This window comes from Poecilia reticulata, chromosome 17 (genome assembly GCF_904066995.2).
Source record: "Poecilia reticulata chromosome 17, P_reticulata-male-v2, whole genome shotgun sequence".
Taxonomy (NCBI): domain Eukaryota; kingdom Metazoa; phylum Chordata; class Actinopteri; order Cyprinodontiformes; family Poeciliidae; genus Poecilia; species Poecilia reticulata.
Window position 1 is genome coordinate 15,950,091 of NC_088846.1, and position 23,906 is coordinate 15,973,996.

At 38.8% G+C, this 23,906-nt stretch overlaps 1 protein-coding gene across 3 annotated transcripts in view; it reads right to left on the minus strand.

The window, feature by feature from the left end:
- The window catches only part of LOC103479583 (A-type potassium channel modulatory protein DPP6-like), a 97,174-nt gene extending 74,425 nt beyond the window's left edge, over positions 1-22,749 (minus strand). The window contains exons 1-2 of one of the 3 annotated variants that reach the window (XM_081598135.1): positions 22,615-22,749; positions 22,370-22,446 (exon numbers count right to left, since the gene is read on the minus strand). In XM_081598135.1, coding sequence (XP_081454261.1) covers positions 22,370-22,426 — 57 coding nt within the window. In that variant the 5' untranslated portion in view covers positions 22,427-22,446; positions 22,615-22,749. Of the gene's footprint in view, positions 1-5,113; positions 6,048-12,664; positions 12,784-22,369; positions 22,447-22,614 lie in introns of those variants that run through there. The other 2 variants (XM_008434097.3, XM_008434095.3) reach the window with 2 other exon arrangements.
- Between the last annotated feature and the right edge of the window lie 1,157 nt (positions 22,750-23,906).

The window sequence follows — 23,906 nt, forward strand, 5'->3', positions numbered from 1 at the left end:
ACTCTGGAACTGGGCCAAAGTCTCTCGCTCAAATCTGGAATATCTCTGAGCAGAAGGCGTATGAGGATAGGCAGAGTGTGCGTCTGAGATAGAGCGCGTGTGTGTGTTAGCCCTGGGCGATCTCATGCAATGTGATTAAATTTCACTTTTAAGTCTAACAGTCTTTACAGTTGTGGCTTGCTTCTTTTACTCGTAATTTCCAACTTGCAATGCCTTGCTTTACAATTATTATGTTATTTTTTTTCTTTAATCTAAACATGCAATTTACTGGCATTCATTAGAAAATGACAGACGCTTCCAAAGAGTAAGAAATGCTTTACTACTGATAACATTTTAAAAACACATTGGGAGTACAGAGATCTAAAACAAAACATTAGTTTCCGTTTCCAAATTTGTAAACTGTCTGTCTGTCTGTCTATCCATCCATCCGTCTATCCACCTGTGATTGGATCACGGGGGTGACATCAGACATCCCTCTCTTCACCAACCCTGTCTAGCTCATTGCGGAGCAGTGAAATTCTTGGCTAGATTGGATATAAACCCCTTCAGTGAGTTCTGGACCTGCCCTCAGTGCTCCTCCCGGTGGTATATGCCTCTAAAGAGAGGAGAACAGGAGGCATCCTGATTACATGCCTGATTCACCTCACCTGATACCTTTCGACATGGGCCTCCGACCTGCTGGATGTGACACTGAGGTCTGGTACCAAGTGGTACCTTAATTTAGACCAGAAAACCGTGTTGAAAATGTGACTTTTAACCCTGTATATAACCCTGTCTGAACAAGGCTTGATTATGTCTAACAATGATTCAGCCACATCCAAGGTCAGTGAACATTTCCATGTGCACTTTTCAACCACATTCTATGTAGCTTAAACATAGGGCAGTGTCTTTTCAATGGATTTCCATCACACTTCTGCAGAAAGAGATCATAAATAGTTCGCACTAATTAGCCCCCTTTAACCGTATCGAGGCTCTAAGTTCTCTACTATTTGTTTTTTAATGAAGCATGCACACTTATTCAGTGCTTGCTGTTATGTGTATGTCTGCTTTTTAAACAGCTGAGTACATGGAGATGCAGTAGCACTAAGGATCACCCCTCAAACTGAATCCCATGATTCCTGTATAACATGGACGCATCAAACAGGTATCACTGTAGCAACCATAACAGGCAAGGTAAAAAGAGGAAATTAAAGTGCTTCTCTGGAATAATTTTGTTGTTTAAGACAACAGCCTTGGGGCAGAAAACAAGTCATTTATTTGCAGCGTGCCACCCTGACAATAAGGTGGCCCTGAGGGAAATGAGCTTTCACTAATGACTGCTAATAGTTACACATGGATACACAGCTGTCATTATTAAGTCACAAGCAGCGAGAGGTCTGTTGGAGCTGTCTTTGGAGAAAAAAAGACTGCTTTATGTACAAAATACAAACACAGGAGAAAATTAGGGCTGAAAAAAGCATTGTTATAGTTATCATTCAGGGATGTTCACACAAGCTGTCAGAGACTTTTAGCGCACGATCAAAAGAGGGATATATGATTTAGGAGCCTATTTGTTTCTATTCAGTTAACACAACAAACCGGCAGGAAAAATATATATCGCTTTCTCACTTTTCTTCCTTTTTTTTTATCTGATTACTGTTTATTTCTGTCTTAAATTGATCCTAATTATTCTCTCAGTGGGACTTAATTAAAGAATGGTGATTAAACAGGTGAGAAAGAAAAATTAGATGCGTAATTGTTTTTATACGACGTTGTGAAAAAAGTATTTGGAACGCTACACATTTCTTCTCCTTTTGCATTTTAATCTTCCTTCAAACTATTTCAATATCAGACAAAACCAACCTAACTAAGCAAAAAGCAGTTTTCAAAAAATAGTATTTCATTTATTAGGGAGGAAAGCTAGCTAATCTAGCACTATGTGGTGAAGTAAACAATCCCTATACCTAGTAACTGATGCTATCAGGAGGAATTGATAACTATGTTTACATCACTGTGGAAGAATTTTGCTCCAGTCTTGGCCAAATTGTTTTATTTCAGCTAAAAATGGGGGTTTTCAATCATAAAAGTTCTATCTCAGATCATCCAACAGTATGTTCATTGGGTTTAAGTCCATACTTTGACTAAGCCATTTAGTTTAAATCATAATTTTAAAAGTTATTTGTTTTTAATCAGTTTATCTTAAACTGATGATCTACAACATCTAAATGTGACACAAAAGTGAAACACGAGACATCTCTGAAGGTACAAATAGGTTTTAAACATCGCAGAAACTGACGTCGATCATAAGGGTTTCAAATATCGGCCCCAATTGTGAAGAAACAGAAATGTTTACATTTTCCAATGTTAATCCTACCATCCAGAAAAGGTTAATGTAGGCAGGATTCTGTCAGAGGCCCTCAGGCTTTGATCTGTGGGCAAAAATATCTCAATGTTTAACCTTTAGGCTTGGCAGTTAATTAGGTTTGTGTTTGCAGAAAAGGAAGCGAGGAGAAAAATAAACTGTTTGTAAAGTCTAACCTATCTGTGACTCTGGATTTAACAGCAAACCCTCATGGATGCATACAGACAATGAAAACAATTGATCAATTTCACAACAAACACAAAAGGTCTCTCAGAAGCCCAGAAAAAAAATAACGCATTAATAAAATATCACAATTGCTTGCAAAAAAGTAAGCTCTTTTATTTGTGTCCTTAACTTCAAATGCTATTAGTCCAGCATTTGAAGTAGCAGCATTGCTTCAAAAATGTTGCTTGTAAAGGGTTAAGCTCAGATCAAAGAAAAGTGAATCCTGACAACTATTTGAGTTATTGTTTCTGCTTTTCCATCCACAGCATGAATGACAACACCAGCAGTGTCTTAAATCTTTAACCAAGACTTGTTTTGGAAAAATGGAGCTCCATGAAATGGACTCCCCATCTCCGAAGGCACAAGGCAATTTCATGCTCCACCACAACTCCAGGGAACCTCAGCAGTGAATGTCACCTCAAGGTTAACAGCCTAAACTTAAGGAATATCTTGGAAGTCCAGTGGGGCAATAACAGCTGTAAAATCCAATCTTAAGTTTGTTAAAGTAAAAAAAAAGAGTTTTAATGAGCCAGAATTGAAGGAGTGGAGAAAGGATCTTCCTTCTTTTTTTTACTTTTTTTTTGCCTGCTCTGTGTCAAGCTAAGCTGTTCCTCTTGTTATTGATACTGACGGCTGCAGAGTGTGAGTACTCAGTCTGTTGCCAGCCTACTCACTAGACTAACAGGAATGAATAAATCAAAGGAGCTTCAAAGATACATATTTGTTCAAGGCAGGAAACTTTTTTTCTCTGCAAACAAGCAGAGCAAACCAAAAACATTCTGCAGTTTTGGTTTGTTGGTTGATACCAGGGATGGTTAATTAGTAAATACCTCTGCTCTATGCTCTACCAACCTGAGAGAAAGTTACAAAAAAAGGTATTTGGATAAGAACAATTTTGATTGATAAAAATGTAATTAAAAGGATGTTTTTATACTGTGCTTAGTAGAAACTGTCTAAGATAAAAACAAGCTTTATACAGATTGTTCTAAATGTATTCATACCCCTGATACAAACAGCCAACCCAAAGAAAAACCTAGAGCAACTAGTTGCCTTCAGACTTCAGAGTCTAGAGTATAGCTGTGTGACATTTAATCTCAGTAAAAACACAACTTTACTCTGAAGGCCTCAGATATTTCTCAGGCAGATTAGTTAGCAAACAGCATCACAAAGAGCAAGGAACGCACCCGACATGTCAGATAAATTAGAAAACTATAACTCAGACAAAGACAACTATTAGCTGTATGTTCCACCAGTCCTTTTTCAGCCATGCCTGACTGATCTTCAGCTATTTTTTGTAAAAAAAATAAAAAAAACTATGCAAAAGTTCAAAGGGTTATTGTGGGCATCTTATGAACCCAGCTGGTAATTTCACTTTTACTATGCAAAGATCTTGAACTGCTTTAATTCTATTGATAAGGTCCAAACACAGAATGAATATTCAAACAACAAAGACCTCAAACCGCAAGTCGACACACGTCACACACAGGACAGGACTAACGAATCTACACCATACTTGGCGCCGATAAATTGCATCTACATCCAAAGTAATATTCAAATTATCACTGTAGATTGAATACATGTACAACATTTGTAATTGATATTAGAAGTGTACATCAAAGGTAACTTGATGTTTTTAAGGCAAAGCTTATTGATTCATTGTTTAATGTGTCTTGTATATTTTAAACAATTAGCAATTATTGCTGTCATTTTTTTTCACTCTGTTTAAATAGCTTTTTTTAAATGTATGTACTTTTAATGATGCAATGATTGTTTAAATTGTTTCTTTAGTATTCCATTTTACCTTTATTTTGATTGTTATGTTCTTTCTTTAGTCTATTTATACCGTAAAATGGATTACAGATCTGGATTGTTTTTTTTTATTATTATTATTTAGTTGTATGTGTTCAGCCTTGTCATTTGTTTTTATTAATCCATACTCAGTTTGAAAGGTCTTCATAAGATCACTTTAGTTATTATTACAATAAATACATACGAAAGCCAAACACTGCTCTGCAGAAGGGAACAAGGCCCTTTTATGTTGGTGCACTTCCTTCTCAGAAGTGTAAGTTATCTCAGAAAGCACACGCCAGAATAGCAAATGTATTTTGCCTGAGCCCGGTGGATTAGTGTTAAAAATAATCCAGATGCCCCATATTTTTCTAAACAAATCACAGAGTGAGGTAACGAGAAAAAAAAAGAAGAGATTTCTGCCACTTTGAAGTACTGTGCAGCTTCAGGACCACGGTCAGCACCACAAAGAACTCCAAATCATCACAACCCCCCCGCCCCCGGAAAATGCACACTTATGTGCACATGTAAAGAATTGCAACAAATCGAGAGTGAAGTAACTTGGATAAGAAATGATCCATGTTTAACTGAGACACACAAAGTAATCGCTCAAACCAACCACAAGGCAAGGACCTTCAGACTTATCTGCAAAAACATGTTTACGTTTCACTGACTTTCTAAAGGGAAAATACCTAAAAAGCACCTTTTGGGAACATTACAATCTGTCAGTATGGTGCAAATAAACAACAAGTGTCTTACATCCTCATCTTCCCGTAAGCACTTTTTCCTGTACTGGACGTGAGCTCGGCCCTCGGCTCCCTGGTGAGATGACTTGGTTCCGTTCTCCTCGTCTGCGACCTGTCCTCCAAGAAGGTGGCTGGCCTCAGGTGGGTGCGGAAACGAATTGGTCGTATTGATCTTCCCGGTGAATCTCTGATACAGCGAAGCCATGTCGGTGCTGCGTTTTCTTTTTAATCAGGTTAAAAAACACTTTACAGCATGGCAGGGTTGCAGACGAGTCTTGCGTTGTTCGTTTTGTATTAGTTTTTCGAGCGCTTTAGGAGATGCGAAGAAGACAAAAGGGAAGGCAGTTTTACCTCTGATAAGATGAGAATGTTTGGCTCATTATTAGGCGCCCACAGATGGTATTGGCAGAGGACAAACAAAGTGATGAACCGATAATAAACTGAATCCTTTGTAGACGTCCTTTCCCCTTTGTCCAGGCGCACGGCGGATGGTCTCTTGAAGGTGTCAATAGTTGCCCTCTTTTGTATTCAGAACACGTTGTCTCCTGTCTTCAGTTTCCTGATGCCTCCTCACAGCCAGATAGCAGGCGGAAGCGCTGAGTTTCCATCAGATATTCGATCCTCAGCAGACCCGGAGGGATTGTCCAGAAAAACAAAAGAGCCGAAGATAATCATTCGTCTCTTTTGGCTCTAATTTTCCATCGCTGCTCTTATGCACAGGGAGGGAGATAAAATACAAAAGTGTGAAGGACGCAGAGAGAGCCTGGCGGTATTCTTCCCAGACGCGCTCTGCATGAGAAGTGACCTGCACGGAGAGAGGAGTCGCTTTTGCTGCCGGGGGTCTGCGCGCCGCCGAACGCGCAATCACTCGCCAATAGTGCGCGGATTCTCTGAATGCGCTTTCATTTAAATGCTCTGTTTAACAAATGTCATTTGTTAATGCTTTTACGTACGTGAGGGCTCGACTCCCCCCCAGCCCCCTTTCTCCAAAAATGATTGCACGTAGTCCCACAGGACGGAGCACTGGTGCCTCTCTGTGGCGCTACGGGGTGATCACACACCTGGCAGGGACTCTACTTCGGGTGTAAAAACAAAATATACTGTTTTTCCTTTACTTATTGTTTAATATAAATGCACATTTCTTGGACGTTTTAGTTATGCGTATAACAACCTCAAACGTAAAAAAAAAAAAAATCTTTGGACTTTATTGATAAACCATCACAAACTACCAGAGAGTTGAGGAACAAAAAAAGCAAGATGATGCCCGGTTTTCGGAACTTTTCACTTGAAAAATATGACAAGTGTTGCATGCATTTATGTTCAGGCACTTTAAGTCTGATCATTTATGCCCTTCAGAAGTCAGTTCATTAGTGGAGAACAAATGAGGGTCAATCTCTGAATAAACACATCTTTCCTGCCAACACATCAAAGGTCCTTTTTGAGCAAAACTGTGACCAAACAGCATTGTGAAGATTAAGGCATACACCAGACAGGCCAGGGTAAATATGTTGAGCGGATTACGTCAAGTTTAAGGCCTAAAACAATATCCCAACCTGTAACAATGGCCCTTTAAACATCTCAGAGTTCAGTCCATCGTGTGAAAACAGAAAGAGTATCACACAAATCTAAACCTTCCAACACCCTGTATGCACCTAAGCTGGCAGACGAGTCATGGAGCGTATTAATCTAAGAAGTCGATCAGAATAGATTAAAAATACATGTTAAGATTTCCCTGCAAAGGGAATCTGATCAAAGTTAATCGGAAGCTGGTTGGAGCTGAATGCAGAAAAGAAAAAGAACCGGCAAAGAGGCTGTGAAATATATCAAGTTTGTGGTTGTTACATGACGAATGTTATTTAGTTCAAAAAGTATGAATACTTCTGCAAAGCACTGTAGAAAAAGCAAGCCCTATGAGGGTAAAGAAGAGATCAAACATCCTCCCAAAATAACCATAAGTGGTATTTTTGCCTCCTGTGCATGTCAGCTAACATAAAATTGTAGTTGCATTAAATACTTGTTGACATCTTTTAATTGCTCCACACATCTCTTTCATCTGTTGTCATTTCAGTCAGCTCACACCTGCACGTCGTTCAGCTCAGAATACTGCAAGTGATTTCATGCTCAGAAACGCCCGCTTCTATGTAGCTTTCTAATAACGGCTTTTACACGGGAAGGAAACAGTGGGGGACGGGGGGTGGGGGCTTTTTTGGGGTCAAAATGTTAGAATTTCTGCCATCCCTGTCAAGAATGACCCAGGCCGACATCCAGGCAGCCTCTCACTGTGTGATAGCTCACAACCTATCACTCCACTCGAGCCAAGTTGTATTTCTGCGAAATAGGTCATCTTCACGGGGGCACAACTTCAAAAGCCGCACTTAAAGAGCAGCTCAAAAGACTTTTTGTTGAATGCCACTGCTGCGGGTCTGCCATTAGGTGAAATCAAGTTTACTTTGCAATCGTTCACAGAAAGGGTTATTGAGATGGAGCAAGTGCAGCGGTGGAGATGAAAATATTCTGTTTTGAAGTGTGAACAAAGCGGGAGTTTCCATTAATTTTCTTTAATAAATGGTGAGTCGTCTCATGCTCCGTGAGGCTCACCGATTCTGAGATTGAATAATGAATGTAACCCAAATAAAAGGAAATGGGTATAGAATACAGAATATATACGTTTGAAAAACGATAACAAATCCTCCTATCATCCTTCCTGTTGCTTAAACCAATTTCCCCTTGATGCATCAAAGAGTATACATTTCTCTGTATGCTTGTGTTGTTTTGAGGACTGAAAATCTTTTGGCTTCCTGCTGTCTCCCCTAACCACACTCCTGTTCCCTGTCATTATTTGTTCCTCTGGTTCATAAATGCCTTTCTCAGGCCCATGCGCCCCTGGGAAATAGGTCCGAGCCACTTGACATCCACCTCGGCCTCTCTGATAGATGTCCTCCAATCTCCCTCACCTTGTTGGGGAGCTATTGTGAACTGCCTGACTGCGTTAACGCTCCCCTCAGGACCGAGCCAGGGAGCCAGAGCTCAGCTTGACTTCCCTATCGCCGTGTAACAGATGGAACAGCCGGCTGAAGCTATGTACTCTCACAAACACCGCTGCAGTCAAGTTCTGCATTACGGGTGGTGGAATATTTGGAGAGGCTTGTAATAAAAGCTATAAAAACGACGACGGCACTGGCTTGTGTAATGCCTCTGCGGGTAGCCGACAGCGGTGGTTGAAGCTGGAACAAACTACGACCTGTGCAACAGCGTAATTAAATTTCCTGCACACACCAGATGCATTTTAATCTGAGTGATAAGGTGCGGGATCTAAAAGCTTTATGACACGGCAAGTGAGGGTTTTATGAGGCTTTTCAATACAATGAATTCCCCGGGGTGAGTTAATTTTCTGTTGCAGTGAAATATTCATACAAGTGTTACCGGGAAATCTACTCCAGGACTGCAAAATAAACAAATAAATAAATAAAAAGTAAAGTTTTCTTCTAATTCTTGAAATCAAATGATGGTGTGTGTGTGTGTGATCACGTCACTGTTCACAAGCAAACTTAGATCTGACTTTTAACTTAGAAAGTGTTGCTTTCTTTCACCTTGAAATTCCCTTGCCAGACTTTTAAATCCAGTGAAGGAAGCCTTTTATTTCTCTAGATTCTCCAAAATATGAAAAAAATACTTTGCTCTTTGTCATTGTACATTCTATTTATATGAAAGCTGAGAAAAACCCACAATTTGTTTTAAGAAAATGTTGTTTGAGCTGTCTGCTACGTTACGTCTGTGTTTGTCTGATTATGTGTAAAGCTGTCTAAGATTTCTGTTTTCTTCCATCGAGGCTGGACGTGAGTTAAGAGCTTAGTTATAGATCATTTCCATTCCTTCCCCTGGCAGCTCTGGTGTTGGACGCTGACAGATTCAGGAGTTTCTAAAACTTTAGGTTCCTCCTCTGTTTTTTCTCTCTTCTCTTGGGCTAAATAAATAAGCTGTAAAACTCATTTTCATTGACTCCTGAAGGACCAAAGACTCTTGATAAATTATAAACCTCTTTACTAAGAAAAAAAAAACACTTTTACAGTAACAGTTGTGTAGATTAGTTTTGATGTTTTCATTTATTACTGTTAGATTAGATTAATTACTCACTCCCACTTCTCTTTTATTCTTTTAATGGTTGTTAGTTGATGTCTTCACTTTAGTGATGATTCTGCAAATGTGGAATTAATTTTCAAATTGCGAGGGCAATTTTTGATGTTTAGACTGGTTGATTTATGAACATTAAGGTCATTTCATGTGCTTTAACTATGCTCCAAAGAACGACAGATAATATGCAGGTAGCTGAATAAACACTTTTTTGCAGAGAAGACAAAGTTAAGTTATAAAACTTTTAAAAACATTATTAGCAATGTTCAATATCCAATAACATAAAACACAAGATACTTACAACAGGCACATTGATGAATTTTGCATAAACTGAAATGACCCTACTTTGCTCTGTTTTGATTTGCATGCAGCTCAACACAACAAAATGACACAAATTAATTAGACGGGGGGAGAAAACAGATCAATCAGGTCGTGTCTGCAGGGACTACAGTAATATTTAATTTCCTCTGAACATCCCTCAGATGAACAAGAAAATTACCAAACCCTCTCGCTACACGTCGCTGATATATTGGCTTTCCAGCCCACCATAATCACATTTCTGCACAATTTTCCATTTGGTATTAGGTGGACTCTAATGATTTTCCTTAATGCTGAACTGAGCCAACCGTGGCAAGAACTTTTTTTTTTTCTGTCTATCATCCTTCGGCATGTGTGTCGGATTATAGTCTCTTCTGTACTCCAGCCTGGACACATAGACTCTTATCATCAGTCTGTCCCCAGTTTACCCTCAAACTTGGTGGAAGTGAACATAAAACCACCTAAATTGTGAAGTCAGTCAGTTGCATCCAATTGTCAGAGTTTAATGATGCCTATTCCTTCATAAGGGTACAAAGAATTAATTTCATTAATGATTGCGTAACAACGGAGTACAACTTTCAGCTGTTTAAAGAAAGAAAGGATTTTTTTTTTACTTGCTTATTTCAAAAATGTCAACAAAACCACATTATGTGCAAAATTATAAACAGCTCGCGATCTCAATCCCGACAGCCCTCTCCTCTCCACAAATTCAAATTATTTTCTTGACAAAAACACCTCTCAAATGGAAATGTGTCAACAGGATGTGCAGCTGCTTATCGGGAACTCAGAAAATTATGGAGAGATCTCTCTTACCTTCCATATACGTAGATTCTGCGGTGCTTGGAGAAGTGGATGTGATTTGTGAAACAAGCAGGTGAAAAGGAAGGAGTTCTTCTCACCCACCATAGACAGTCTGCTGTCAACAATTTCAACCCAAAGATCGTGATACAAGGAAAGGGTTCCAAACAATTACAGCATGAATTGCTAATGACAAGTTTTTTGCTGACCAATTTGAGGGGTGTAAGACAATAAAGCTTGCATCTGGCTAAAAGAGTAACAATGCTTGTCAGAAGAGGAGCATAAATCACATCTGCAAGAGTTCTTTTAAATACCTGGGTAGCATACTTATCTAATAATTCAGTTCAACTTAGTTTATTTATATGGCACCAATTCACAATTCATGTCACCTCAAGGCACTTTAAAAAAATCAGTTCAATCCAATTGAACTTCTATTTGATCCATTTGATCCTAGTTATCAAAAACAATGTTTAGTTTATCATTCAAGTTGGTTCAAAGATGTTTCCATCTAAGCAAATTCAGCAGATTGCATCAAGTCATTGATTTGCAGCATTCACTCTTTCTGGACAAGCATGTGGTGAGAGTGGACAGTTGCTTGGACAACAGACTCCTCATTAGAAATATTTCTCCTGAGTTTTCCTCCTAACTTGACAAATAAATATTTAACTCGTGCACTCACATTTAACAAGGGAGACTTTGCTGTTACTTTTTGGTTGGTTTGCCTTTTTCTATATGTATTAATACCACATTTCAGTCTTCTGTTTATAAGATCACTTTTAAGCAAATGTTTGTCTTACACTTGGTTCCCTTGTACTCAGGTTTTTTACTTAAAGGAAAGGAAATACAACTATTGTGAGCTACAAGCTCGAAGATAACTGAAAAGGAAAAGTTGTAAAAAGGATGATACAAGCCCATTTATCCAAAACAAATGCATGCAATAGTTTTGAAAGGCAAATATAAAGCAGTAATCATGAAGCTCTAAAACAGGAGTTCTAATGTATGAGCAAATAAAAACCACATCCCAAATGCACGTTTGCATGACGGCACGCTTACTCAAGCAATACAAACCCACGAACATGGAGATTTATCCATTTTTTTTAATGGATTTCATCAAAGTTTTTCTGCGAGTTAATGAAAATAACAAGATTTTCCAGCAGATGATATTTATAACTCACAATAAATCCATAATTTTCTAAGCCCTGTGTGCATTTATTTTAATTTTTTTATTTTGCATGAGCAAGTTGCCTGTTGGAATCTTATCTTCCACGCAGGATAAGTGCAACATATTCCAAATGAATAGGAGCTATGCACTGAGCCCAAATTGAAATGGCAGAAGATAAGTCAGCGAGGAAATGGAGTTTAATGCTGGCTGATCTTGTACGAATAGACTTTGACTGGCTTTTTTTTTTTTTTTTAAGGGAAGTTGCAGACGACAGCTATGGATGGTGGTGGATGGTGAGGAAGAAAAACTAAGAGAGAGGGAGAGAGCAACCAGAAAGAAAAAAAAACAAAACAATTTTGTCATATGTGAGGAAAGGAAGTATGCATAACCAAGGGATGGGCGTGAAAGTGTTTGTGATGAATGAAATGAAAAAGCTTGTATTGCTAGAGTGAGGCACAATCTAAACTATTCTGCATCTCCTGATTTTTCAGTTGCAAACAGCTCTTTTGGTTTCCCCCTGTGCCTTGAAAAATATGTTCTCGGATATAAACAAATCCCATCAATATCACACTGCTTCTCTGTCTGAGATAGATTTTTTTTTAGCTTCAAAGCTTATATAGCAACAGCAAAAACACTTCCAGGAAATTCTCTTTAGTTATTCCAAACTTCCTCTGTGCATCAATTACACCCAGTTTGTTTGCCAAAACGAGACCAATGCTTAGTCTAAATTTCTCAAAACAAAGAATGAAAGTGTGGTTGAATGTTTCCTTTAACGTCTCAAGAATTGTATTACACAAACCCCTTGCATTCAATGCATGCGCGCAACTATGCGCAACTTTTGTCCAACATGTCCAGTCCTCGCTCAAATCATTAAGTGGCGGTATCACAAAGAATAACAATGAGGCGGGTAGGTGTTCTCCACAGCATATGTAACCAAGCCTTCATTAAAAGTCGGCACTGGAAAGCAAATGTAAACAACAAGCATTTATCAATCAGAATCTTCAAAGGGGGACACCGGGACCCACTGCTCTCCTCCTGCCTGTCCACTTGTTATCAAAAACAGCCAGCAGCCTTTTCTCGTCAGCAGCAGGAGACTCACCCATAAATACAGACATTCCCCCACAGCGTGCCGTGCATGCTAAAAGGGCCCCTTACCCTTCTGGAAGAAGTGCTGGTGTCTATCTTCAGCTGGGTGGCAATGAGGACGGACATGTTGAGAAGTGCCAATCGCAGTCCCCTCTTCCCACTCTCCCACCTTTTGTGCAGTGAAGTTTGGGGGCTGCTGGAGGTGTCTCAGACACCACCCCTCCTCTCTCCCTCTGTTCCTTCAACTCCAGCCCTCCCCTGCAGCTTACAAGCAAGGGATGACCTGGGGGTCCAGAAGCCCAACCACAACACTTTCCTTCCTCTGCGCCGGGTGAATCAATCACACACACGCTGGCATTGCCTACACAGGAGGGGAGGGGGGGCGTTGACGGGTTTAGGATAAGAAAGAGGGAAGAGGAGGAGGGTCCGTCTCATCTGCTGAGGCTGCTCCAAACACTACTTATCTCTCTGGTCCTTACTACACCCCCCGCCCCCCATACCAACACTCCTCTTTTTTCAGCTTTACTTTCACACATAATCGTAAACTCTCTTAGCAAGAGTTTTCACAGAACAAAATGGAGCTCAATGTGAGAAAGCCTTTCTTTCTCCCTCCCTTTCCTCTACAAACACACGCGCACACACACACGCAAACACACACACTTAGTAATGGGGCTCTAACCATCAGAACCAATACTGCATACTCTGCATTTTTTCCTCTGTGTATGCACGTCCTGGTTGTTGTGTTTTCCAAATGCTGGTGTATGCACATCAAAAAAAACAGATCAATTCAGCCGGTTTTGCAGCTGGGTTTTGATTAGGCACAAGTAATATTTATGCCGCCTGTCCTCCACATCATAAAACACGCCTCCTCCCTTCCTTCTCCCAGTCACACACAGCCACTCATCAAGTCATGCTAACAGGACAGGAACCTGGCAAAGGAAACACATCTGATTTATATATGTTGCATTTATGTCTTGTATATTGAAATTTTCAGGGATGAAGTTGACTAAGCGGCCCATTCATCTAAAATTATGCCACCGCCTTAAGAGATGAAGAAACAAACGTTTCTTAATGAAAACTCAAAAATCACTCTGCCTCTTTGGAAAGTGGAAATGTTGGAGGCTGTTTGGATAAGTACTGATAACTCATTAATTCAATATTTTTACAACTTTTAATTACCTTCAGGCTCATAGCTTCAATGCAGTTAGGAGAAAGTCACATGCCTCTCATGGAGATGCATAGAATGGAGAAAAATGTAAGAGGGCATAAAGGAAAAGTAAGTTGAGAATCATAACTTTATACATGACGCCGTACTTGGATATTAGCACATAACACAATGGGTGTCCACGATGACAGTAGTAGTAGCAAATTCCCCTGCTCAAATTCAGGTTAAGAAAATGAAGATTTATATGGCAATTTATTCAGGGCGGAGGAGAAAGTCAGGAAAAATCTTGCCTGCTAAACTAGTGAGAGCAGTAGCTTAGAGAATCAAACAAACCAACACTTTATGAACGCATTTAAAAGCCTTTATGTTGTGATCCATATTGAAAAAGACAACTTGAGGCTAAATCTGTCATTTGAAATGCCAATGCACTAGTTCAACATGACTTCTGGTGTGCATTGTTATTTTGTCACTCATAGGTATGCATCAGTGTGTTCCGCCCTATAAAATATGTGACCAGAATAGCCATCATTTATGTTAGCCAACCATGCAAAGATTCAGTAATTCTCAGTTTTCTCCGCATAATCATCCTGGTTTTATACACTACAGCAAATTAAGTTGACAAATAAAAGTAAGTAAAATCTGTTGACGTCGCACTTTTCCCAGCTAAAGGCAACAAAGTGCTTCGTTGAAGCAATATACTGTCATTCATAAACCACAAAAAAAAAAAAAAAATCCACACAAACTAAAGTTTCCAATTATTTCCTAAACCTGAAGCAAAATGTTTATTACAACTGAGAGACTTTCTGGAGAAATCTGTCTTCTTCCTCTGTTTACTTTCCCAGAGAACACCAACCTTTCTTACTTAGATGATTTTAGTAGCAAACTACAACTTGCACTTACTTTCTGTGTAAAACATAAACAGCCACACATCCATAACAAATATTCACATTAGAATAACTTATCTGGTTTGAAAACAATGGAATGGGTGATTATGACTTGTTTACGTTACACTGTTTCAAAATTTGTAGGTTTTATGAGACTGAAATGTGACATTTGCCCTTCAAAATGTGGATTTAAAAATGGGTGAGTCACAAAGCTTCCCACAGACACACTCTCTCCTTCACTCTCAGCAGAAATGGACTCAGAAACCAAATCACTCCTCAGACTGTTGCTGCCATTTAACCATTTGCTTGCACATTAAATAAGCCTGGAACAAGAGAGCACACACCAAAGTGGGGACATTAAAGTTCTTGCATATTGCAAAGTGCGACCTGGACTTTTAACACTCCCATACAGAAGTTGTATAATTTTATGGCCATGAGCAAAATGTTCACTATTTCAGCGTGACCTTCACAATCACTCAGCAAAAAAGTGAATTACAATAAAGTTTGAGGCGCCAAACTTTTTTTATTTCACGGACAGCGGCATGTTTTATACCCTTAACTGGCTTGGGGTTTCACAGCACCTCATAAATACTTTTATATAAAAAGTCAGCCAAATCTCTTATCCACCGTGGCTCATGGGTCCACTTATAGCAGGAATCTCCCTTCCGCAGCTGCAGCAGTTTATCTCTAATGGCTGATGGGTTCATATTTTACGTGCTTGATTCCAACACCTACAACAATCACTCAACAGCAGCTACGGCTGCGTATTTACAGACAGGCCGTATAATCACAGAACATAAGACAATAAAAAAATAGAACGAGCAACAGCTGCGCTTTTCTTTTTCTCTGTAAAAAAAATAAATAAATAAAAAAGCCTGTCATGTAAAGACAAGATAAAGATGAGCTGAAGTTCTTATTTGCATGCACACCACAAGAGATTAGGTTCTCATCACAAAGAGTAATTGCCCAGTTGCCTGTATGGGGAATAATAAAGTCTTTGAGTTCATACAGGACATGGTGGTTATACTTAGAGCCACCGCTGGTAACAAGCTGATTTTATGCCGCCGCGTTCCCTCCCGAGGCCTTTTAAACAAGCTCTGCTTTGGTCATCCTCTTTATTCATTTTTGCCACATTAACGGCCCTGACACACACTTCCATGATTATGAATATCGCCGGCTCACAGTAAGTCACTTTAATTGCAATTAGCGTAAAAGGTCAGCGCGGTTATTGCTCCAAAGCATGGAGGTGACGGGCCATTTTATCATACTGACAGAACATTAACAATTCACAGCCTGGATTTCTTTGTGTTTGTTTTTTTGGGGTTTTTTTGCCCCTCGTGTCGTCACCTGCAGTCCTTCTCCTTAGGCTGATCCCCACAGTGTGGAGCTGCTGTCAAAGCATTTTAGAAGCTGCTGTCACTTAAAAATTCTTATATATATGGGAAAGGAATTTGTTCCTATTCACACTTAGAAATTCAAAATAATCTTGCTTTGCTTTTTAATTAACATACCTCACCTAAAAAATAGCACTTAAATGAGTCAAACTCTCACCATCTTAGAAGGCTTTTTAGAATTTGGATGCTTTTTCACTCCTTTTAGGATAGTCCTTGCGTTTTCTTTACAAAACATTTGCTGTACATCGATATCTTTGGCATAATTGATGGAGTTTACCAAAGGAAAGCATCAAAGTGTGTGCTTAAAATATCCATGTGCATTTGAACTTTTTTTGCATTTTAATATTTTAAAATCACAAACTTCAGTTTCATTTATTGATATCTGAAATGATTTACCAACACAAAGCAGAAGTGGAGGAAACGATATGCATATTTATTTATTTTTTTACAAATGAAGTAAAATTAAGTGTGCATTTACATTGATCTACCTTGAGCTTTGAGTAGTCAGTATCACCCAGTCAATATCACAGTGATAGAAATTGCTCCACAATGCAATCCCTCAATATAACTAGAAAAATTACAGCAAAACAATGTAAAAAGAAAACTGAATATGTCAATATGTATTCCATACATTTTGTTGCCTCTGACAACAAAATGTCAGAGGCATGTGGGTTGTTCACTCCAGAACAACCCACATAATCCACGCAGACAAAGAAATCAGTAATCATTTACAAAAAAATATATATACAACTTTTGTGGAAAATGTATGAAATACTTTGTGGAAAGCCTTGTATGGCAATGACAATTTTCATAGCCTCATCTAACCAAAGTAATTTCCTTCCAGTGGTTCACAGCGTTTTTCTTATTGTTCGCAGCAAACTTTAAACAGCCTTTGAAAGCCTTTTACTTCAGCAAGTCTTACGCTGTGATTGTGCAAAGAGACCATTTTGGTTAAGAGCGGTCTTTCAGAAGCTCTTTGAGAGTTCTTGCGGGCTACTTCAACTTTTTTAATGATTCTTTTGAGTCCTCTGTCAGTAAACTCATGTGGGGTGCCTGATTTCTGGTGAAAGTATGTTCTTTTAAAATGCATTTCCTGGAACATTCAGAGGTCTAGAAATGCAGCTGTTATCATTGGCATTGGCATTTTTTGAAGTTGAAAGACGTTTTCTGAAGGTCTCTTTAATTTTTCAACAATCACACCACTCTGCAATTTGTTGGTAACGAGAAACCCTTTCGTGGTCCATCATTTAACATTAAACCTGATACTGATGCTGATTTGCATAAAGCAAATGACTTGCTATTTCGTTTTCTTTAAAAGTTGTGTGTTACTTTCTTCATTTGTTCAATACTTATTAACTGTGTACATTGTTTTAACAGATAACTTCATTTGTGGATTAATTTCATTTGATGTCCTTGTATTTGTGGATAACTTGAATGGTTCCCAACATTTGGTGTGAATCGTGTATCAACAGCTTCATTGGGGATATCTAAAATGAGAAAAACGTTAAATTGTTCAATACTTATTTTACCTGCTGTTGGTTCAGTCCGTTTTATCTGTAAAAGGAGTCCACATGTGCATCATTTAATCTCAGTTAGTAATTCACATTAGTGATGAAACAGCGTCACAGAGACTGAGGAATACACCAGATAGATTAGGAATAAAGTTACGGAAATGCTTCCAGGATTTTTATGTTCTAAAGCAACAATCACAGCTGTGAACACCTCATGATTTATTGTTCAAACCTTGATCTGAAAATGGAAATAAAACGGCACATTTTCAAACCAGAGACATGGTAGTCAGCCTAAACAGAAAGGATGTGCAAGGAAAGAATTAAAGACCATCCAGCCTTTGTTTTCCTGTTTAACTGAGCTGAAGCCTACAAGGAGAAGTTAACTTTGCACGCAAAGTTAACGTTGCACATTTCTCTTAACATAATCTCTACGGCAAACACTGCAGTGGTTTCATCATGCTGTGGGGGTACTGTTTCTTTAAAAGGGACAGGGAAGCTTGTCAGAGTGATTGTTAAAGTGAATGAAACAGAACATTCCTGGAAGAAAATCTTTTAGAGGCTGCAAAAGAATTAAGACTCAGGCAGAGGTTCATCTTTCAGCCGACCAAAGACCTTAGACATACAGCCAGAGATAAGATAGAATGGTTAGATCAAAGCATTTTTACAGTAAATCCATTTGATAATATGTGTGAAAATCTGAAAGACGTAAAGCTTCTTTTATTTCACAAAAATGTAAAATGTTGTCTTGATCAACCACATTTCACTAAAGCAAAATAAAATATCTTAAACTTTGTGGTTATAATAGCAGAAGGCTGATGCTCTTCATCAGTGATTTACCTAAACCTTCAAGTTTAGTCCTTCAAAGACACAAGAACTAATATTTAGTGTTGTGAGAATACTAAAATCCTAAATCTAGAATTTTTTTTTCTAAAATGTGTGAACTAAGGTTAGGAATGGTATGAATTTTAAACAAGCAAAATAGACCACTTAATCTTTAAGACGACTTTAAAAGGCAAGCTATTCAGAAATGTAAATGTAGCTCCCCCGTGTATGCTGTTGTCAATTTTGAGTGCTCAGTTTGTGCCGAGTTTACATTTTGACTGCAGAACACTCCGATATGTCCTCAGCCCCGGTCCAGTCTTGACCTTCAGGCAAACTGGAGTGCCCTTCCCTTGCTAATCGAATCAAAAGCTCCAAGCAGCCAAAACTCCACCCAAAGACGCTGCTCTATTTAGTATGCTCTCCGGCTCCATCTTAGGGCAGGGCAGTGGTGCAAAGATATGAATAGAAAACACATCGACATTTGTCAGAATAGGAATGAGTCGAAGTGTGCATGCTTATCAGCCTCTGCTGTGTTTGTATCATCCAGATGCAAGAGCTCAGCCCCCGCACCCCCATTCCTCAAGATGAGCAGCTATCTGGTCATCTGTCACAAGTGACAGGGACAGAAGAAGACCTTCGCCCCCGGGATCAATGCAGGAGCATGATAGGGTCTGGGATTAAAAGCCTTATGTGCCAGAGGGTAGCCAGGAGCTGCAGAACCTGGAAAGTTTTTGTAAACAAGGCTCTCATCTGTGCCAGAGCCTCCCCAAGGAGCCAAAACGCAGCATTGCAGTTAGTGGTGACAAATGACTGCTGTTGAGTGGTGTTGTCCCTTTCTACCACGCATCCCTGATTGCTTCTCTGTCTACAAATTTCATTCCATTGAACAATGTGCTATTTTTCGTGGCTGCGTTATCGCCGTCATTGCAGTCATTGGGCAGAATAGGCAGACGGTATCGAAGTAAGCGCTGTGTTTACGTGCACTTGAGGAAAGAGGAGTCATTCTGTAATGGTTACTATGCTGCTGCAAAGCAATACAAACATTCAAATTGCATTGGTTCAATGCAGAAGAACTGAAGACTCACCTGATGAATGCTGAGAGCTTCGGAAAGGCTGTTCGTTGGTACGAACACTGCTGCATACATTAGTGTAGCTCCACCCCTTGAGCCACTCTTGACTTGATACAAACTGACTGGAAACTAAAAACTAAACTCATGGTCAAGGTTTCTTTTTTTTTTTCCTAATGCAAAAATGACCAAAACCAGAGCCAAAAAAGTGCTACAAAGTATTAGCAAAAACCTATGTTCTCAGAAAGATATGTGCTGCAAGGCATTTTTGCCCGACTACGAGACAGTAAAACGGAATCGGCTTCGCCTCCAGACTCATGCCTCCTGGCCTCTTAATAAATGTAAACAGCGAAAATCCCTGTGGAAACCCGCTGCCATTTAAAATGTCAAGTTGTCCTCCATCCAGCAAGACTGACAGCTCAGAAATAACACTGGAAAATGAGAAAAAGTATTTTGTTTCGAAGATCCAAAATAAAGCCATTCATTTCAGCAAGATCTCCTCCAAAAATAGCTGACATTGATTTTAAAAATATTAAACCGAAGGTTGGGGCTCCAGGTTCATTCGGTCTTTTGAGTGTTATCTACAGTAATAATTCCTTTACCTGTTAAAAGAAACAGTGAGTTTGTAAAACAAGCAAATAAATCATCAGTGGTGGAAGTCAAAATAAATTAGGTCAAACTGAAAATATTCACAACCATAGTGTAGAGCATAGTATAGGCAGATATTAAACATCTACAGGCAGCGATGTTGCTATGTCTCAGCCAAGCCACTTCTATGTCTACACTAAATGATTAAGACTGACACTGAATATAAGTTTGATCAAATCAATTAGTTTTTTTTTTTTTAAGATTTTCTTGATCTAGTGGTCTTTATTGAAAAGTACATAGAAAGGAAATAGGAAGGAGAGAGGAGGAAAACATGCAGCGAATGGCAGCTGCCCATGTTGCACCTCTAAGCCACCAAGAACCCTCACTGACTATACACTGGTTAATATCTGCTGCTGCACTGATTGCCGTTTTCTGGAATAACTTGCCAGTGGATTTTATTTTTTATTTTTTGCATAAAATATTAAGAAGGACAAAAATAATTTTTAACATGGTGCTTTTTTCCACACACACTCTTTGTTCATTTTTTATGTCTTTTGGAAGATTCCTCTAGCTTTTTTCTCAAATGAATGCTGTCTTTAAATGTGCTCACAAATTTATCTTTGTTGAATTTCTTGATTTCCTAAAGAGCTTCAGGATATATTAAAAACTTTTCAGTTGGAGCTTGATATTCACCCTTTGATAATTAATGACAGATAATAAATTACTTACATAACAAATAACTTGAAACGGAATAAGTAATGAGATCTGATTTTGTTTTGAGCAGCAGCATTACTGTATCAGTTTAATTTTATCATGTAAGAAGCAAGAGGGAATAAAAGGGAGAAAAATTAATGTGGGTGCATTTTATATAAGCTAACAATAATAGTCTTTGTAAAAAAAAAAAAGGAGCTATCTTTTTCTCCTTATTTTTTTCTGCCAAGAAACCCAACTAAATGATGCGTAACAAATTTAAGAAATATATTCAAGCACTTACTCCAGAAGCTGTTCTGTCCTGAGAGATGGCTGAGCTGTCCAGAAATCCCAGTGACACTTAATGAATTTTTTTTTTTCTATGCAAATTGACAGGAGATTATGGAAGAATATTCTAAGGTATCTTTGAAGACTAAAATTGGTCTCAGAAACTCCAGAAGTCAGGGCTTTCGTGGCATTAAGCTGTGAGTGGTGTGACCAGATATAGGTGCGAGGGCGGAGTTTCTCCTGAAAGTGGTTAAATATGTTTGAATCAATCTGGGTTGTGCAGCGAGCAAGAAAGCCTGATAACAGCGTGGTCTCTCCAGCAGAGGGCAGACTAACTCTAACCTGAACTGTTCTTCAAAGAGTCCTTTAAAATCATGTAAAGACAGTTTGGCACCAACAGACTACAAAAGCCACGAAAGAACCTCAAACACACAACTTAAAGGAAAAATACATGCTATAATGGATTAAGTGGAAAAACAACAATCTACTTATTCTGTTCATTAATATTAGTAAATATATATATAGGCCTATATAACTTTTAAAAGATACAACTTAAAACAACCCTTGCAACATTGTTATTGTAAAAGCAGCTCTCCATAACATATGATACGTTTTCCTTGTAGTGACATCAACAGGACGAAATTGTCATAAAGATTCCCCAGAGCATCACAAGAAAGAAACCTGATTTTGTGTGTCAGCATATTTTGCCCCTTTTGAAATGACAATCGATGTGACTTCTGTGTAATATGAGTTACCTTCCATTTTGTGAGTTGGAAATGACATTATAGCAGAGCTTTGCTGAACCATTACTGGAAACACGAGAGGGGGAAAAAAAGATCGTTTTTACCCACAGTATGTTCACTTGTTATGTTTTATTTTGGGTCAAAAGAAAGGGAGAGATATAAAAAGTATACCTAAATGAACTGCTCCATGGAGATGTAGAGCTACACAATTTTAAAAATGAGCATAATTTACAAATGTTATAATAAATTAAAAGTAAAGCTGCGAATTAAGGTTTTGTTTTCAAATCTTAGAAAAAGTTGCACCAGAAAGCGATTTCCCCCCACACATCTAGTCACAGAGCCTCTTTCTGCTGAATCGGAACCAAAAAGTTTCAGCAAGTAAAAGATCAAATCTTTTTACTCCTTCATTCCAGCACATACTACTCTCAGAAAATCTCCTAGTCTTTTTAAGAACAAAACTGTGTCAACGCTGCATTTCTACAGAGTCTGATCGTCCTCTTTCACTGGAGATGAGATGCAGCGCTTTATCAGCAAGATTTTTTTTTTTTTTTTTTTTGTCATACAGTGGATCTTAGATCAATGCATACAAATTAATTTCCAGCTAAACTGATATGCATCTTACCGTGTCTCCTTTGGGGGATCCCCTGCGGTAGTTTCCCGCACCTGCTGATGAGTTCATGGTCCTATCTAAAACCCCGTCTGCAGGAGAAGAATAATCAGCACAAGTCGCCTGAATGATCACGTCGGACCTGCAATCTCTCTCTTTCGCTTTCTTTTCTTGTCAGTGGCTCGCTTAAAAACACGCCTACGGTCACAAAGCCAGTTAAACGCGGTGGGTTTTCGTCTGGAAAAAAAAAGAAAACAAACCTGCACGGTGAGGCACACGGGGAAAGAAGAATCGCAACACCCGCCTACCAGTGAGAGGAGTCCAACTATGAGCGACGTACCACCCACCTGTGGCGATGTGTTTTTTCAAAGTGTTGTCCAATGATAAATCAAAGTATGCGCAAACTCATTCCAGGTAGCTGTGCGCGTTTTGTGCATGCGCAAAGGTAGACCGTCACCCAAAAGTTCCCACTCGAAAGTAAAGAGAGGGGGCCGGGAAGGGGGGGCATCAATAAGGGTTCCTGAAGCCCTGAATTTCAGGTAGGGATGAATTTTCTCACCAACCTTACCTGAAAATCTAATATAGCTGCTGTGTGTTTGAAACATGGTGGCAGCTGCAATAATAAACTCTTCTGTTAGTTTGTATGTAATCACATTTCCACAAGGCTTTGGAGTTGATGCTTTTCTCAGATTCTATTTCTGATAGAAATAGGTTACATGCAGCATAAGTAGCCAACAATTTTCACTTTCTAAAGTGGCTGAATTTTTCTCCACTCCACTCAACCCCTGATAAGCATGATGAGTGTGACTGAACTACTGGCTCATTGGGCAAGTATTTTGGAATGACTTTGCATGACCTAATTTGTTATTGTTTTTTTTTTCATAGAATGTAGGACTATTTTATGACAATGAGCCTGAGCTTCTCTACATAAATTGGTCAAGAATATGTCAAAATTTTTATTTATATATATATATATATATATATATATATATATATATATATATATATATATATATATATATATATATATATATATATATATATATATATATATATATAAGATCGTGCTTATAAGTGATCTAACCTACATGCCTACACAGATATCTGTGGTGGAAGCAAATATACTCATGTTTGTAACTTAAATATCTTTGTAGCCATTTAGAGCCGGGTAAAAAGTATCCGTCTCTGTGTGCAGAGCGTTAACCCTCTGCATTTATTTTACAGTGACTCCCACGTTTAGCAGGTAATTAGCAGCTTTTAGTCGTGGCTAGTGATTAAAGACAAAACCGTGTCACCTTTCAGCCCCACAGTGGTTAGGATTTCTCCAGGAGCTTAATGAGGTAGAGGATGCTGAAGAGTTCTTTGCCGAAAGCAAAGTAAGTGAATTTAGCTAAGCTGAAGGAGGAAAAGTGGTGCTTTCTCCAAATACGAATTATCCTGGGCTGGATAGTTTAAAGAGGTAAGCTATATCAGACAGATTATTGCATGAAATAAAGCATGACTCTTTACCTGTCCTAGAAAAATATGACTGATATTAAGACCTGATCCCCCT